We start from the raw sequence: 19287 nt of genomic DNA on the forward strand, positions 1-19287 counted from the left end.
GTCGTGGTGTGCAGTGTGCCTGTTGACAACACACGTGCTCGCATGTAAGCCACGCTTCATGAAGTGGATGTTTTTTTGGGAGCAAGATGTCAGGGTCTCGAAAACAGTACCCGAATGCTTTTAAGCAAAAAGTGATTTTAGCTGTGGAGAACATCTGCTACAGTGAGGCCGGGAGGCAGTTTGGTGCCGTCAAGGGAAGCATTTGTGGATGGCGGGGAGGTGAGCCCTGCGGTGACGTCAAACGGGCAGCTGAAGCGGGTTTCGTGGACGCATGGCCGACCATTCTAAAAGATCTTGTGCGTCGTTCTTTTAAGAAGTGCGTCATCTCAAGCGCCCTCGATGGCATGGAAGATGAGTACATTTGGGGTGATTTTTCGGACAAAGAAATGTCCAGGACAAGAAAGTGCTGCTGAAGAGTGATTGAAGTGAAGTGCGGGATGCGATTTGAATAAATGTCTTCTCTCAGCTTTCGTTGCTCGTATTATACGGGGGCAAAACTTTTTTTTTTTCCATTTCGCGTCTCTAAAACTTCACCTCTTATTATATTCGAGTTCGTATTATACGCGGGTTTTTACGGTAATCCACTTATAACTGTACCAGATATAGCAATATATCACTTATAACGTTCCAGTTCTTTAGATTTATCAATTCTCCCATTGCCCCTATGTAAAAATAAACTGTATATAATGATACAATTATCGGCGAAATAATGGATATGATAGGATTCTGGCCACGCGGATGGTGTTTACCAACAAAATTTCTCAGAAAGTTTGATAAGAAAAATACTTCGAAAAGAATGACTTAAAAACTCTGCGAACGGACCAGCGGGGCTAAATCCGTAAGGGAGCATTGCCTACGGCCTTGGGAACCAAGCGCTATCATCCTCACAATCGCTGGCCGCTGCTGTGCAACGCTGTCTCGCACAAGAGATGATTGGGAATTTACTTTTTTTTTTTAAGCGGTCCCCCGTTTCGAGTCTTTGACGGAGCACCGGTGCTGGTGGTTACATGCACGGGGGAATACGTAGATTTGTTTTTTTTTTTGCTGGTCCAGATGTAACAATGATCAGTTATAATGGTCAGATTTTCTGGTTTTCTCACGATACTTATAAGTGGATTGCACTGTAACTTAATTCTGTGTAAAACAAGTACTTGCGCACTTACATAGTTCTGCAACTTTTTGCCGAGAGCTTTAAAGAAATTTCGCTGTGGGGAACTTGCTAGAATGCATGCCATTGGTTTCTCTTAACATGAAGCTTTACAATAAGGTAAAACTATTTATCCTCCCTATCATAAAAGTTGAGTTACAGGATTTTGAAGTTGCCACTCCACAACCTCGAAGAAAATTTTTATTGCTTTTTCTGAAGTGATCACTCAAACATCCTATAACCCAACTTCTCTGACAGGCAGGATGATAACTTTATGGTTATTGTATAGCTTCATGTCAAGAGAAACCAATGGCATGCATTGTAGCAAGTTCCCCACAGCGAAATTCTTTTAAAGCTCATGGCAAAAAGTTGCAGAACATGTTGCATAAATGCACTAGGACTTGTTTTCTTGATCATCAGCCTGACTATGCTAACTGCAGGGGAAAGGTGTCTCGCATAGTATCTCTCCAGTGAACCCTGTCCTGTATGTGCAGGAGCAAAGTGTGAGCAGGTCCAAGCTGCAGCTAGTGGGCGTCTCTGCCCTCTTCACGGCTGGCAAGTACGAGGAGATGATGGCCCCTACGCTGGGCGATGTGGTGTACGTGACCGATGGGGCGTACCAGGGGCGTGAGGTGATGCGCATGGAGCAGCAGATCCTGCGTGCGCTGGACTGGTCCCTGGGCCGGCCCCTGCCCCTGCACTTCTTACGGCGCAACTCCAAGGCCGCCCAGGTAGGTGGAGGAGGGACGCTGCTCCGCACTGAACATACTGGCCTGCCCTGGATAAGAGAGGTGGCTGGCAGTGCGCAAAAGCAGGTGGACACCACCACCACATACGACTGATGTGTCCACTGACCCAGGGAGCCAGTTATGCGCCTTTCCTTTTCTCAATCCGTAAAGTCTACACCTTTGCCTGGACATAACTGGGTCACTTTGTAGGTGGACGCCACCACTTACAAAGCAATTGAGGTTTCCACTCACCCAATGAGCCAGTTACACTAGCTATTCAGAGGTTTCACAAAGACTGACTCTGTCTGGGCAGGCTGGCTTGAGGCAAGGGTGTTTCCCATCGTGAGCTCTTGTTTTAATCTTTGGCTCGGATATTGCCTAACTAGGAGCAATAGGTTAATGAAGAGCATAGGAATGTACCCTTCCCTAAGATGCCAGTCGTGAAGTCTCATCATTGTTGGGAGTGCGGCGAGCGCCTACTCTCCCAACTCCCGGCGGCATGTGCGTGTGGTCTTGACTCTGGTGCTCTTGCCGCTGGCGTTGGGGGAGGGTGCGGGGTACTCTTGTATCCCACAGAATGGCCTTGCATGGCGCGTTGACAAAGATTGCACACACTGCAGCATTTGTGAAAAGTACAGGTCCATGGGCAGTTGGAACTTCCACAGGTGCTCCGAGAGCCCCTCTATGAAACGCAACACCAAACCCACCTGAAGTGATCTGTAAACATTCAACAAAAGCTTTGCATGGCAGTGGCGAGGGGTTGCTGGCACACAATTGCATTGTGGCTTCACCTGCGGTCCCACACATTGCGGGCTGCTGGCCCTTTCTCAGGTTTCCATGGGCCAGATTTTGGAATTTTATTAACGAAGAATGCAGGGATAAGCTGCAAAGAATGCACACGCATACCAATCATGTGTGTTTCGGCGTCACGTGTCCATCTTCCCTTCCATGCTTGCTGTCTGTCAGCACTTTCCACAATTTCATTGGATTAGATTGCACTTTAGACCACTCTTGCGTACTGGAGTTTGCCATGCAGTATAGGTGGTGTGCACAGCCACACCACAGCGCTACAGTGTGAAGCTGCCGGCCACCATGCTTGGGACGCTCGTAGAACTGCTGCTCCACGAGCATGTTTTCATCACATGGTGCATTCAGATTTTGCTGGCAGTTGCAAATAGACTCGTGAAACTGCGTCGTAAACAAATGCCCCTGCGGGTTGTCAGTGTTGTGATCGGAGGCCCCGACAGCGGGAACAGACGAGCCCGGCAGGCGCCATCGAACTATGTTTGACCCAAAGGTGCTGTCGTCCTGAGAAGAGGATTAGGAACGGCTCCTGGCGACGGTGAGCTGTGACGAAAGGCCTCTCATCCCTTCGTCCGGAGTATGGAATGCGGCATTGCTCCCGAACTGCGCCCTCACGTGGACCGGCAGAAAGACTCGGAACAAAGGCGCCGGACCCGCCTCGCTCGCTTGCACGTGCGGCCAGACAAAGCGGGCGTGGACACGGCTGATTCATCTTACCCTCTGGAATGCCCGGGGCCGTCAGGACGCCTCTTTCCCACGGAGGGCATCACCGCCTGCTAAGCCAACGACCTTATGCACATGATCAACCCGTCGGGAAACACATTCCAGGGCGCCTCTTTCCCTCGGAGGGGGTCACCGCCTGCTAAGCCAACGACCTTATGCACCTGCTCAACCGGTCGGACACCGCATTCCAGGACCTCGAGGCGCCAGGATTCCTTAGGGAAGAGACTATGAAGAGTGTCTGCCCATTGGACGCTTGATCAGCCACCGGTTTCCCTAGCTAGGTGCCTAGGGAATATCCACTGTATTTAAGCCGCGATTTAGCTGGTTTCACGGCACTTCATCTCTGACTTTTGGGTCTCCCTGCTTCTGTTGTAAATATGTAGCACTTCATCTCGTGACTTTTGGTCTCCCTGCTTCTCTTGTAAATATGTAAATAAACCTTCAAGTTTACCAACCCTCCTGAAGGCTTCCCTCCGTCGTCTGCAGAGTTCATCGTCATGCGGTGAAGACCTCGGTCCCGATACCCAAGCATATCAGCAGCTGCTCTGGTTAGCACTCCTTCGCAGCGTTTACACGACAGGGCTGAGTTGAGTTGAAAACCGGTTACTGAGTTCATGTAAACGCCGCAGAGTCGAGGGAGCAGAGTCCAGTCAACTCTGCTGCAGGTGGTGGGTTGACTCGCTCGACCCCAACAGCAGATAGCGCGTAAATGGGATCGAGAGTCTGGTTAGTGGGAGAGGAGGTGATGAATGCGAACCTGTTCTGCGCTTGCGCCTTCACGCCTCCAAGACAGCGGTGCTGTGCCGCATTATTGGAGGCTGCCACTGCCCTCTCTCGCTGCGCTGCTCAACGCTTGGTGTCTCCGCAGTTCAACCGGTCTCCACTCGCTGAAAGAGTTCATGTAAACACGCAGTCGTTGAGTTGAGCTGACCTTGCTCAGCTCGTTCCCCTGACTGGACCCTGCTTTCAGTTTCATGTAAACGAGACTTTTGAGCCAGTCAAGAAGTGGGTGTGCAGAGACGAAAATTGGTCATGTGTTGAATACCCCTCGATAATGGAATCTAAGCTTGGGCAGTAGTTAGTGACTGCAGCGCTTCTGTGAAACCGGACTGCCTTGCATGAATCAAGCACATTCACAGGGAAAAGAACAGTTCACAGGGAAAAGATTGGTGGCTCAGGTTTTCGATTGTTATGGCAAGTCTGAAGAGTTCCTTGTATGACTGTGGGCGGCGTATCTGCAAAGGACCCTTTATTCCTTAGCTTCATTGCATGTGCTACCTAGATGTGGTTCTTCACATTTTAATCTCAGGGTTATGTGCAAACTTTTGGGATGAGATGCATCCTGAAAAAGCACAAGGACAGCCACCAGAGGAGTGCCGGCCTGGTGACAGGAAAGGCAAGGTGCAAAGATGCAGAAATTAAAATTTTGACTGCAGAAAACTAAGCTTCTAGAAAGTGCTTCAAAAAAATTGGCAGTGGGTTAGCTTGGCTATGCTAGGATATAAGTAGCGAGAGGTACATTTCCTCGGCTGAGCTTTATTTTTTTTTTTCGGAAACTCGAACTGTGTGATCAGTCACACGAAGTGCCTTCACATCCTCTTCAGTTGGTTCCCGTTGACTGACGCCTTCCATAGGCTCCATCTCGGCGGCTATGCGCAGTTTTATTACGCTCCGCAGTCTAGAATCTCTGTTTGGCAAGCCGTTCCTCTCTGTTTGGGCGTCTCCGCTGCTCTATTCGCCTTCTCACGCTCATTCTCTCTTCGGTGAGTAGCCAACTGCCAGTCGGCAACCTCGGGATCGGAAGAGTTAATCTTCTCTTGTCTGTACCGCCGTTTAGCAGTGGCTGGACTCTCCTTCCCTGCATGCATGTCAAACGTTCTGATACAGGCGCCCATTACATCTCCGCCTTTCATACACAATGCTGCGCATGCGACGCTCAGTTCGGGTGATAAGAGCGGCGTGCAGCAAGGTGGTGACTTAGAATGCGGCGCAGCTGTGGCGTCTCTCTGGTTACTATGGTACCGGCGCATGCGCACAACTGCTCATCCGCGTGATGTCACGCTTGGCTCAGGCAATGGAGCGGGCGTGCGCCCGCGGCGAATGCGAAGCGCATGCCGCACTTTGCTCCTCTTGGGTTGCAGTGGTAACGGCGCATGCGCACAACTGGCCTCTCCCAGGCACCGCAAAATGCTCGACTGGTAGCCCAGTGTAGCTCTCGCTACAAAATTCTTGCTGGAGGATATTCGTGAAGCGGCATCCTTTAGTACCACAGGCACACTGCAATTTTATTACAGACTCTTTCAGAGCCTCTTTAACAGCCCTGCAAGGTTAGTGATTAATGGATGTTTTGGTGTGTTCCACAAGGGTGATGCTTGTCATTTGCATTTGTCTGCGGCGCCTGTGAAGCTTTCCATCCCAACTTGGCACGCTCGGAACAATCACGGTGCTCAGAAATTTTTCAGCGACCCTAGTTCTTGGTCATGTGTTGCACCATCTTGTCCTCCTTGGATGTGGGGTGACGGAGTGTGTGCTATGCAGGCGGACGTGCAGGAGCACAGCGTGGCCAAGTATGCCCTGGAGCTGAGTCTGCTGGACTACTCTATGTCGTGGGTGCGGCCCTCGGAGCAGGCTGCCGCTGCCCTCTGCCTGGCCCTGAACCTGCTGGGCAAGAACAAGAAGTGGGTGCTTCCTCGGGGAGAAACTGTTTTTGGCTCTGTCTCTCTGGCAACCACCAGCGGTTTTTTAGTGCGCTAGCACTTATATATAGTGGCCATTTTTAGCATTTAGCCATTGTCTGTCTGTCGAAGCCGGTTTTGTGGCAGGCTGCTGACCTGCCCACCGTGGCAGGTGGCAGCTCATTTAATTTTAAGAGGCTGTTCAGGAAAGGCAACCTGGGTCGCAACCAAAGTCCCACCGATGGCAGCACCTGCGATAGAAGGGCAGTTGCGCATCGCTTGACCGCAGCACCACTGCACCAGGATTGCTTGGAAGAATTCCAGGGATCTACGAGTGTAGTGAATGACCAATTCCGCATATGTGGACATTACCCTATTATTACTGTCTGAACTGCCATCCTGAACACTGGATAAGAACACTGAAACCAAAGGGAAGCCCGAAATGCTAGCGCACCTAATTCGCATTTCTCCTAACAATGCAAATCGACCATCAGTTTTTTTTATGCCACAGTGTAATCAACATGGAGTAAGAAAGAAAGACAACCCAAGCAGCAATATCTGTTTCGCAGGAGTGAAGTATGAAAGAAGTATTGATTGCCTTCACTAGCAAACTCCTTTACAGTGCATTAAGTATGTCTACCAAAGTGCCGAAATTCAGCCAGCAATGTTCAAATGCAGTATTTTGCTGCTCTCTTTCATGTCTTAAGGGAGGAAGAGGGTCTTCGAAAAAGTTATTAATGTAGTCACAAAACGAAATTTTCAGGGAACGTCTATCTTTGCGTGCTGATTTGGAATGCATTGTTTAATTTTAAAGTACAACAAATAGTTGTGCAATACATTGTGCAAGTTTTTGTTGAGTTTTCAAGAAATTTTGCTGCAGGGAGTTTGCTAGATGGCATGCCATTGGTTTTTCTTGGCACCGAGCTACGCAATAAGGGGAAAATTATCCTGCCTGTCATAGGTGTTGAGTAATGGTATCTAAGTTGTCTCTTCAGAAACAGGAATACAAGTTTTTCTTCTCGTTTATGAAGTGGAAACTTCAAAACCCTGCAACTCAACTTATGTGATAGACAGGATAATTTCACCCTTACTGCATAGCTTGATGTCAAGAGAAGCCAGTGACATGCATCCTAGCAAGTTCTATGTAGCGAGCAAAAAGTTGCATAACATTGTATAACTGTGCAAGGTCTTGTTTAGCATGAAATTAATTTACATATTTGGAATTGGAACTCAAACATATTCCCTGATGTTTTCATAAATGTAACCTGATTAATAATTTTTTTTTTTCTGAGACCAGCTTCCCCCAATTATTGAGCTAATGAGTGTTTCCTGTCAGGACCCTTGTTTGCAAGTGGGGCAGCGGAGGTGGTCACACTATGAAGATCGCTAGGAAGCGCGCCCTGTGGCCATTTTGTTGAGGCACCTTCTGCTCAGGCGAATACTTGTGCTGGAGCGAGTCTTACGGTATCCCCCCCCCACGCTCACAGGTGGGGCACCCTGATGACTCACTACGGGCGGTACTCGGAGCAGGACCTTCAGCCCACCATGCAGCGCATGGCTGCCCTCCTGCTGGATGCACCCAAGAGCGCCCACAAGGCAAGAGCACCTTCTCCGCCAGTGATTGGAACCCAGAGGGCACCAAAAGCTGGCTTCCATTAGAGTTTGAATTCAACAACGCGTTTTTATGCTCAATTTCGGCTGCCCAAGACAGCTGCTGAAATAAGCAGCAAGTTCAAACTTAAGATTTTGTTGTGCATTTCACTCTGCGAAGCTAGATCAGATCAAAGCATACCTTTTCCCTACATGAGCATGTGTAAGTCTATGCTGCCCCGCCACCAGTGTGGCCAGAGTGGGAAGATGCACATCTAAGCATTTCCCAGAGTATGTCATTGCTGGGCATGTGCAGCTCAAAGCAACTCTTATGGGGGAGAGAGAGAGAGGTCAGAAAATCCAGGGTGTCTACCAGCCGGGAAAATTGTGAAAACCGGTAATACTTGGGGGAATTAAAATTAGCTGCAGTTATGAAATCTTCGGTGAACATGTATTTTTGCGCTCTGAATCCAAACATGCATTCCATTGGTTTCTCTTGACTCCATTGGTTTCGGTATTGCAATAAGAATAAAATTATGATCCTGCCTGTTGCAGAAGGCAAGTTATAGGATTTTGAAATAATCGCAAATAGTACAAGTTTTTCTTTCCGTTTGTGAAGTGGCAAATTCAAAACCCTGTAACTCAACTTCTATGATAGGCAGGATAATAATTTTGCCCTTATTGCATAGCTCGATGTCAAGACAATACGATGGCGTGTGTTCTAGCAAGTTTCCTGCAGCAAAATTTATTGACAGCTCTCGGCAAAAAGTTATATAACATATAATATATAAGTGCACAAGGACTTGTTTTACATAAACTTGAATTGCATATTTGGAATCAGCACGCAAAAATGCGTTTCTTGAAGATTTCGTTAATGTGTCTTCACTAACAATTTTTTTAAGACCAGCTTCCCCCCATAAATGGAACTAAAGTCGCGATAATGCTGACTGGTGTAAACAAAACGGACTGGCATTGCATGGATCATATGATAAGGCATTACGCGGCCTTTCCTCAGCGACTGCCGTCCTTCCACATTATGCTGTCAAGTGGACCATTCCACCACGGCGGCAAAAACCGTTGCAGTGCCAACGGCGCTTCGAATTTTGAAGCAAAAGCAGTCACTTCCCCGGCGCTGTGGCCGACAGCAGAGCACGCGCTTCCTACGGTTCGCACGTGCGCTGTTCAACAGCCAGCGGCCTCCTCTTGTTTTCCAGTAAACAGCTCCAACAAGGTGGCAGAAAACGTCGCGAGACCTTGGTGTGCTTTAGATTTCCAGTGGGAGCAATGAAAGTCCCAAATGAACTCTTCCTCTCTGCGCACTACGTTGATAGAAGCGGCCATTTCTGCCGCAGTGGGCGCACGCACGCATTGTAGGCGGCGCAACTTTTAGGGAAGGGGATATACTACCTTTGTCCATAAAGTTTCGAGACTGTTTAGGGAAATTATTTCTAGAGTAGAAAATAAATCAAATGTTGGTGCGTATGTGTAGGGCCATCTGTTTGGTCTAACCTGAGCTGTTTATGTTAATTGCTGTGGCAGCTGCTAGATGGCACTACATGTAGAAAAATACGTTGTCACTAGTCGTCTGCGCATTCTACTGTGAGTGAATGTGGAGAGATGGATGTCCACCTGAAACAGCGTGTAGACATAAAATTCTGTGTGAAGCTTAGCAAGACGGCCACACAGACGTACGAGCTCCTTCGTGACACTTACGGCAACGAGACATTATCGCTGGTGCGAGTTCTCAAGTGACACAAGAGGTTCGTTTCGGGGAGAATGTCTGTGGAAGACTACACAAGGCAGGGGCGCCCTTAAACCTCAACGGAATGAAAACGCGGCTCGGATCAGGGAAATCGTACAGCAAGACCGCACCATTACAGTCCGCATGCTATCACATGCTCTCGACATTAGTAAGACAACATGCCACCAAATTTTGCGTGAGAATTTGGGGAAACGAAGGCTGAATGCCAGACATAGGCCGTACTCTCGCACACAGGACCAGAAGGACACGCGGACATCAGTGAGCGCTGATTTGCTCTCCTAGACAGAGAAGGCAGCTGCATTTGTCGACAGCATCGTTGCTGAAGACGAAACAAGGTGTTTTCAATACGATCCTCAGAGGCAGAGCGCCGAATGGTGATCCACAAGCTCTCCTGCGTCAAGAAAGGTGCAGAGACAGAAGACCAAAACAAAGACGATGCTGATAGTTTTTTTCGATACCAGAGGTGTCATACACCACGAGTTCGTCCCACAAGGGCAGACAGTGAATCGGGAGTTTTATATCGTGCTCCAACACATGCGTGATGCACTGCGCCGCCGTCGCCCTGACTTGTGGTCATCTGGACAAAGGCTGTAGTTTCGCGCCTTATCGCGAGCTGCCAACGCTGGTAAAGCAACGAATTCTGTCGGTAGTTAGCTGCGCCGCTCTCAACCGACTAAGTTTTAATGGCTGCTGTAGTACCGCAAGCAAGCTTTGTGTGACATATCAAGCACGGCAGCCTTCAAGTGCACTTTCGTCCAGGACTGGACGAATCCGAAATATTGAGTTTGCAGCCTGGATTAGGCCAGTCGAAAGTAACCCGAACGCTGTGTACTCTGTGCTATGTGGAAAGCAGTTTTTGCTCCCCAACATGGGAACAAGAGCAGTGACAAGTCACGCTGAAAGTAAGCACCGACTGGCCATGACCGTAGCCGGGACACCATCTATAGCTTCATTTTTTACTCCACCGGCCACCGTTGTGACCAATGCTAGGCCAGTGCCTTCAGTTTCAGCGCAGCCTTAAAGTGGAACTACAGAGACGGATGTCCAACCCAAGCTTGCAGCAAAGGATATCTTTAAACTTGGCTTAGGGGTCATAAAGGCTGAAGTGATGTGGTGCCTCAATGCTGTTATGACACACACATCACTCTGTGCTGCCTCGGCATCTGCTTCTGTGTTCCCTTTGATGTTCCTCGCAGCTACAGCCAAGGAAGTGCAGCTTTGCAAAGACAAGGCAGGATATACTATTGGCTATGGCCTCGCACGTTTCATCAAGGAGAACCTGGTGTCTGAAGTGAGCCAAGCCTTGCACCTTGTCGTGGCATTTGACAAATCGTTAAACAAAGCTGCACGGAAAGAGCAAATGGACGCGTTGGTTTGCTTTTGGTCGGATGAAGAGCAGGGCGTGAAAACGCGCTACCTGACGGCATGCTTTCTGGGGCGCATGCGAGCTGAAGAATCGGTAGACGTCTGCTTTTAAAACTGTCAGATGACCTCTATCACAAAATCTTCAGATCAATGAATGGGCTAAACATAAACATGAAATTTCTTCGCGAGACCAAACAAGAACATTGTGAATCCAGCGACGGCCATCGTATTCTCGAAGTTAAAAGCCGCGGCCTTCATGTTGTGAACGGTGCTTTCAAAACCAGACGCGTGGTAACAGGGTGAAAACTCGTGGAATTTCTTCAGGCTTTGTGCAACTTGTTCAGGTATGTACCGGCCCAATGCGCTGAATACGCACGCATAACCGGAAGCAACATTTACCCTTTGAAGTTATGCGCTGTGCGGTGCTGCCTTGAAAATGCTGGTATAATTTTACGAGCTATTGAGATACTGCCATACCTAAAAGTGTATGTTGAGTTGTCGAAACGAGGACAACTGACCGACCAGTGCCAGTTACTGCGTGGTCGAAACAGCCAATTGCGATCCTCTGGTGTCTGCAAAGCTAATCTTTATGCTTTGCATCTCAGAGGAGCTGCAGCCGTTCCTGGCTCAGTGACAGATAGATTCACCTATGCTTCCATTTCTTGCGCAGCATTAGATAACCTTCTTCGATCACTAATGAGTAGAATAGTAAAGAAAGTAGTAATGGCGGCGGACAGTCCGTTGATGAAGGTGGACATGGACCTGACTGCGAACTTTGTTGCGACGCTCAATGTTGACCTTTGATTTGTTGCAACGAATGCGCTCCGAAAGGCCCCAAAGCTTTCAGACTTGGCTGTCCTTTGGTTCAGAAGGGACTGTGCCACCTTCGTGAAGAACTGCGCCAAAAAGATCTATGAGAGGTCGGTGTTGAAGTTCAAGCTGGCAAGAGGATCGTCATGTCTGGACCCCGTGTGCACTCAGATTCTCGATCTCAGGGGAACAGAGTCTAAATGATGCACTCGAAGCTTTAACGAAGCACCAATGGTTAACTGGAACAGGAGCTGATCGGGCTATCCGGTTCTACAAGCGTTTGTGCTCCCTAGCCTCGACGCAAGCGGTGTTGACATATTTCGACAGGAGCACGCATTGGCTGGATGCCCTTTGGGCAGGCATCTGTGGTTCATACAAGGAACTGCTCACATTTGTAAAGGTGATTCTCTCTTCCGCATGGGAATGCGTCTGTCGAGAGGAGATTTTGTTAACTAGGAAAGTCTTGCTGAAAATCGGGAGGAGCAATCTTTGGTCGCCCAACGAATCGTCTGACTCGGTGTTGTCTCGCCTGGACGATTTGCCAGTGTACAGCTGACCAAGAGGATGCTTCAAATGGTCCATGTAGCGAGCACACTGTAGGAAGAGGAGCTGGAGAGGATGAGAACAGAAAGGCCAATGCACTGAGGAAGGAATGGGAAAGGAAGCGCGCCACCGCTTCTGTGAAGGAGCCCGAGCTCAAAAAAGTGCCGGCTGACGCCGAGATCCAAATGCCCCTCATCCAAATGAAAAGCTCTCTAAAGCAGTGAATCAACACTGAAGTGTTGTGCACAAACTGAAAGTGTCTCAGAATGGTTGAGGTTGACTTTTCAATGTTCTGTTGTGGTTTGTTATTCTTTCAGTTCTACAAACTAACTTAATTTCTATAATCTGCAGTTCGTCTGAATAGGCTATCTATGATTGCTGAGAGAGAATCTCGCTTCTGACGCTCCCATACGAGATCCCATACCAGTGCGGTTACTATCAGTGCATAGAAATACGTACCTCGCTTTCTGAAATTTTTCACATGAATCTTTTCATTTCGCATTTGAATGTTTGATTCGATTTGCAGTTGTTTTTAACTTTTTTTTCGAAGATATTCGATTTGTTATGCATTTTACTAAACTCTTCTTTCTGTCTTTAAAGGAAATAAACACTACTCCTTACTATTCAGATAGGATTAAATCGTTGTTTCTTAACATGCTTACTGGAGAGTGTCAGCATCTGTCTATGCAAAAAAAGAGAAGGGGGCAAACTTGCCCGCTCATTGCATTTCATGTCTTAGTTGTGAGACGCAGCTCAGACATAAAATTCTGTGTGAAGCTTTGCAAGACAGCCACACAGACGTACGAGCTCCTTCGTGACGCTTACGGCAACGAAACATTATCGCGGGCGCGAGTTTTCGAGTGGCACAAGAGGTTTGTTCCGGGGAGAACGTCGGTGGAAGACGACACAAGGCAGGGGCGCCCTTCAACCTCACGGAATGAAAACAACGTAGCTCTGATCGGGGAAATCATACAGCAAGACCGCACCATTACAGTCCGCATGCTATCAGATGCTCTCGACATTAGTAAGACAACATGCCACCAAATGATTCTGGGCAAGAGTAAAAACAAAATAGCCCGCGAACTTTTAGAAGCAACCCACATCAAAGAAAAAGGCGATAATTGTGTTAGTGATACCTCGGTCACCTTATATGATAGGGAAAAGAAATTTCTCCGCTGCTTTTGCTGGCTTGGCACGTATAAAACAAGTGCTAAATTACTCTTCGGGATTTTACAAATGCACTCATGGAAAAGCTGGGAACTCTGGGAATTTGGAAATGTGAACTTAGTAGACATGGAAATGTGAACTTAGTAGACACCCTGAAATCGATCAATTCTTTCTTTTAAAAAAGTTTCCAAATTTTTTGGTTAATCCGCCAGTCTGCAAAATTTTGTACTCTAGGTTCAGTAATTTATGTGCAAAACCAATTTATATTGTTGATATTGACCAAATCAGAACAAATCTGAACCAAAACGGCACTTTTTCCATGATATATATTCCGTCACTGACGTCTCCATCCATTCATTTGTCATTGATATTTCTAGAGCATAGCTCATGAGCACCCGTTCCAGCGTTATGCATCGCAGTTGACAGGTAGCGGCAGAGCGCAACGCCACCTGCCACGGCGAGAGCGGAGGAATGGACAACCGGAAGGTGGCTGCCAGGGGAAGATCCCAAAGGGCGGCTAGCAGCATTACATGCCACCTTCCAGCTGTGGCAGTAGCATGTAAAGTGCTGCGCTCAACTACTGTAATCGTCTGTCAATTTTCTTTCAGTGTGGTCTTTATTTACTTCCTTTATTTATTTTTTCAAATGTGCAATAACTACTTGGGGCACATGGCACGTGGGTGCTATGCAGTCGATCAATTTCTTCTCGGTCGTCTGCAGTGGGCAAAGTGCTGTTTTATTTTGTGTTGTCGCCAGTGCTGTACATGAAAAGACAATGAAATTCCACACCAGACATCAGTTTTGGAAGAAGGTCAAGCTTTCGTTGAGTCGGAACTTAAATAATTGCACCACAACACCTTTTGGGTGGCTCGGCGCCTGTGCGTTAATGCTTCGCATAGGAGCAAAATAAAATTTAAAAAAGCAAACCGCTACAACACTTCACAGAGCCTCTACCAGGCACAGTTGAAAGCAGGCAGGCATTAGTACATTTGAACCGCTTTCAAAGGAACAGAGGGAAGTGCCCGACCAACTCTCTCCTCCCCTTGCACCGTAACTGATATAGACTCTCTAGTGGATACCAGAAGTTTTCTCTCGCTCTATTGCTGCTGCGGTGATAACTGTTGGCTGTTGACCCGAAAGACGCAGGCTCGATCCCGGCTGCGGCAATTGCATTTCAATGGAGGCAAAATTCCAGAGGCCCCGTTTATTGTGCGATGTCTGTGCACGTTAAAGAACCTCAGGTGGTCGAAATTATTCCGGAGCCCTCCACTACGGCGTGCTTGATAACCTGAGTCGATTTGGGATGCTAGACCCCCATAAACCATACTGAGGCTTTCAGCAGAGTTGATTTCAACTACTGTACTACACCCAACGTGCAAAGATACTCATTTCGTGTCGAAACGAATTTCTAGTGAAATTGGCTTTTCCTTCCTTTTGAAGGGGACCTGCACATCCCGTAGTTTTTTTGTTGTCGTGAATTAGTCTGTCAGCTTTAGCCTTTTTTTCTTTTCTCCATTTCCAGGCCCCCTATGAGAAATACAAGAGCAGCCGACTGGAGAGCGTCAGCACCCTGATGGCAACCCACACCACCAAGTTGCGCAAGATGGCCGGACGGACGTAGACGGACCCCCACAAGAAGCGCACTGTGTCAGTGGTGGACAGTGCTTGGAACAAGTGTGTGAAAACAGTGCAGGACCATGACACTAAAGTGGGCAGAGGTCTTCGCGCTTCCTAGTGCATGCCACTAGAATGACCTTCTGCTCGATGACAACAGCAGACTGCTGTAGTGCTTGAAATGACATGCCAGCTTTTTTTTTTTTAGCTTTTAGAATCTTTGCTTTAAGGTGGACAACGCAGAGTGTGCAGTGCCTGAAGGGGTGAGATTTAACGATTCTACTGAGTGTAAGCAACGCGGTTTCCCTTTCACTTGCCATTGACAGTGGATGCTTTAAAATCGTGGCCCATCTGGGTACACCTCCTCTGGGAGATGACATTGGATGAATGGCAGAGCTGTCAATAAAGTTTGTCCTACAATCTTGCCTCATGCATCAGCTGAAGGTTCTAGCGACCTGTTTCACCAGGCAACCAAAACAGCTCAAGTGATTTAGGTGCGGTTGCAGCTAGCTGACAGTGCAGTACACTTCTTGATTGCAATGTTCTAAATGTACAAGCTAGAGAGGGAGAGCAAATTATTTTTCATTACTGATGTGTGAAGCCTGGCTGCACTGGTGAGCATAAGGTCTTATCTGTGGAGAGTTTGAATAGTGGGGAGAAAAAAAAAACGAAGGGCACTTAAGCCCCCTCTTTAAGGGTATGCCACGATAGTGTTGATGGGTTATTGCCTATATGTGAAATGTCATTCTCTACAATAGACTTTAGATCGTGGATTGTCCTCTTACCACTCCTGGTGCAGCGGTTAAGAGGTTCACCACTGCCTTGGCAGGTGGCTGCTTCAAATTGCCACTGGTTGTGCTTGAGAGACCCATGTTTCTCTCTCCAAGCAACCTCTAGAGACCAACTGTCCCTTGCCACGGTGGGCAGGTTGCACCTACAAGGTCTGGTGACTACCTGCCACCTGCTTTTTCACTGTAGCCACTGCAGACTCCAGATTTTCTGCAGAATGAGAGCCTTAATTCTATCGCGTTAAAAAGATGCTGTTGAAATTGGCTTATGGGAAAGGAAATGGCACAGTATCTGTCTCTCATGTCTGCATACACCTTGCGCTGTAAGGGAAGGGATGAAGGAGTAAGTGAATGATGAAAGGTGCCATCGAAACGCGGCCGCCGCGGTCGGGTTCGAGCCCAGGTACTCCGGATCAGTAGCCGGGCGCCCTAACCACTCGGCTACCGCGGAAGGTAAAAAAAAAGATGCTGTTAAATAGAACTATCTGCAATAAAGCCTTCTGTTGGCAAACGAACATCAACATTGATACAAAGATATACAAAGATCCAAACCATTTTTACTAGTTATGCAGTGCCCTCTGAAGGGGCAGTGAGGACAAGTTTTTTTTGTAATTGTCTAACCTGCGGCTCGATCTGTGTACATTGGTTATCTGCCAGCAAGAGTTGAAATTATTGCTGCTAAAACGGCTTCTGGATATTCCCGCTACTGTATTCAAGCTTGCAACATCTCTACAGGAAGAGACAGCTGTGTTCAGTTTTGAAGTGAAAGGCATTGTACTCTCATCTGCAGTCAGCCCAATCACCTTTACAAAAAATTTTCGCCTTCCCCACCGGCGTCATATTTCATTTCTCGGATGTTTCAAGCTTTCAACAGCTGTTTTCAGTGAAAGCAGCGTCTGTCCTCGGAATGCGGTCATCTGTCTGTGCAGGTGGACTTTAAATTGACATCAGTGGCCTTTTGAAAGGCTTGGGAGTGATGGAATTGTGTTATTGACATGAAGATCGAGCAGCAGAAATTGAGCTTGCTTTTATGGGACCCAGCTAAAATTGCAAGAAACGCAAAATAAGCAGTAAATTCTACTGTGCATATACATATATGTGGTTCTTGACTGCTGAAGTGGGATCAAATTACAGCCACGGCGTGGAAGGCGAAATTTATGCACAAATGGCCAGCCACTTTCTTGGAAATGTCAAGGTGGTCATGATTAATCCGCAGCCCAACCATCTCTCCCCGCCAATACGGAGCTTTCTCCCGCGATCCTTTTCATATCCCTAGCTACCCTCAAAACTATTAAAGCTGGCAGGGTGGTAAAGTTGTAGGTCGGTGGCTTGTCGGACCACGGCCAGTTGATTCTAGGTGCTGAAGGCCGCAGCTGTTGTTGTTGTTGCCTGAAAGATGATGGCACTTACCCATGGTGGGGGATTGGCCAGGGTTTGGTGCGGAACCAAACAGGGAAGTTCTAATCCAAGTGAATCTCAAATGGCTTATCAATTAAGATTATGAATGAAAAGGAAATCCTTAATTAGATTGAGCATGAAGAAATAGAATTGAAAATCAAGGAAATAAGCGGTGCGAGTAGAATTATTGAATTTTGAGGTTTGATAAGAAAGCAAATAATTTTGAGAGAAGAAAAGGTAACGAGAGGTTTACACAAAAATCTCCCGGTTGCAATGATATACTTGTGGAGTATCTGGCACGCCTGCAAAATGGCATGCCCTTTGACGGTTGCACCGAATGAGAGGAGGACGGGAAGAGTAAACGGCAGTCCTAATTGAGTGAATTCTCTGCCGTGCAAACCTCCGGCAGTAGAAAATGAAATGATCTTGTAGCACCCTCTCTTGGGCGGCGCCGACAACCCGGCTAGCGCGCCACCCTGCGAAGAGAATAAAGTCGGCACCTGGTCGTGGCTCGTGCAGCCACGGCTGGCAGTTCTGGTCTAACATCGGCGGATTATGAGCACCTTAAATATTATTGGAACAGGAAAATTTGTTGCTCTCGGCAGCTTGAAGTATCACTGACGAGGCTGCGCTGCCGCATCCCCCCTCTAAATTTCTATTTACACAAGTCGGGTTTGGCGCTCTCTCCCCTTTGTGCATTTTGCCGTGAGCCAGAATCTATTGAACATTTTTGGCTGTATTGTCGCCGATTCAACTCACTGAGAAAAAGGTTGCTGGAGGAGCCCTTACAGCATCTTGGCCTTAGTTTGAGCAGCCCGCTCTTGCTATCATTTGGCGCCACCACATTTGGGTTCAGCCACAGATCTGTTTGCACCGCTGTTCAAAATTTTCTGATAGAATCTCACCGACTGCCTTGTTAAGTGTTCCAACCTTTTCTTTTCTATCAGTTATTACATTTTGACTAAATCATTAATATTTAATCCCTCTCTTTATTATTATTCTTAAAATTTTAAAATCAAAACACTCATCCCTTTTCTGTTCATGACGAAAAATTCACCGGTGTTACGCTCCCACGTGCTTTTCCTTTTTGTTAACTGCGTTCAGGTTAATAGCCACCCGATTCTTGGCCGATCCCCCAGTGTGGGTATGTGCCATCTTTTGATAGGCTAATAACAACTTCTGTTCTGGTGTCGGCTCGTAGCAGTGGTCTCGTTTCCTTCGCTCCTGAGGCGTTAAGCCTACATTGGTGACCAAGGACGAGCAATGACCGATCCCGCAACATCCACGCAGCAGGATTCGCGTCCGCAGGACGTCTCGTCGCTGCAGGTTCTCCTTCCACCTTTCTGGCCCCAGAACCCGCAAGTTTGGTTCCACCAGGTTGAGGCGCAATTTTGCCTAGCCCGATCACGTCGGAGACGACGCGCTATTACCATGTTGCCTCAAGCCTGCCTCCTGACGTTGCCGGTGAGCTCTCAGACGTTCTCTCCGCCCCCATGGTTGCTACACTATATCAGCACCTGAAAACCAAGGTGCTGGAGAGATCTATGCCATCGGACCGCACCCGCCTCCAGCAGCTCCTTACCGGGGAAGACCTTGGCGACCGGCGCCCCTCCCAGCTTCTGCGCCGCATGCAACAGCTTCTCGGGGAGCACGACATCCCCAACCACTCAGCGTTGCTTCGAGAGCTTTTCCTCCAACGCCTTCCCCAGCCCATCTGCCTCGTCCTTGCGGCGGCCGGTGACGTCACCCTCGACCGCCTGGCTGAGCTCGCAGATAACGTTCATGAGGCCACCTCCCCGTCCGTCACTACTATTTTGCCGCCAAGAGACCCAGCGATTTCGCGCCTTGAGGCCCGTCTCGAGGAGCTTGCCGCCTCAGTCGCCGCACTCCGGAGCCGACCTCTGGAGACCCGTCCGTCTCGTCTTGATCATCGCGCTCACGTCAAGCTCGGAGTCCCAACCCTACATCTCTCTGCTGGTACCACAGGCGTTTTCGCCACCGGGCCACGAAGTGTACACCGCCCTGTTCGTGGCCGGGAAACGCCCGCCGGGATCATTAACAGCGGCGTGTGGTTCCCCCAGACATTCGAGCCGCCTGTTCATGGTCACTGACAAGTTCTCCGGCACCCGGTTTCTTATTGACACGGGCGCGGAAATCAGCGTTGTTCCACCGA

General features: G+C 48.2%; 1 protein-coding gene across 1 annotated transcript in view; it reads left to right on the forward strand.

The window, feature by feature from the left end:
* Nucleotides 1-15348, forward strand: part of LOC144132375 (G2/mitotic-specific cyclin-B2-like) — a 48477-nt gene extending 33129 nt beyond the window's left edge. Inside the window, exons 5-8 of the mRNA XM_077664730.1 lie at nucleotides 1642-1878; nucleotides 5941-6080; nucleotides 7565-7673; nucleotides 14837-15348. Coding sequence (XP_077520856.1) covers nucleotides 1642-1878; nucleotides 5941-6080; nucleotides 7565-7673; nucleotides 14837-14935 — 585 coding nt within the window. The 3' untranslated portion in view covers nucleotides 14936-15348. The remainder of the gene's footprint in view (nucleotides 1-1641; nucleotides 1879-5940; nucleotides 6081-7564; nucleotides 7674-14836) is intronic.
* The last annotated feature ends 3939 nt before the right edge of the window (nucleotides 15349-19287 follow it).

The sequence above is a fragment of the Amblyomma americanum genome, chromosome 5 (genome assembly GCF_052857255.1).
Source record: "Amblyomma americanum isolate KBUSLIRL-KWMA chromosome 5, ASM5285725v1, whole genome shotgun sequence".
NCBI lineage: Eukaryota > Metazoa > Arthropoda > Arachnida > Ixodida > Ixodidae > Amblyomma > Amblyomma americanum.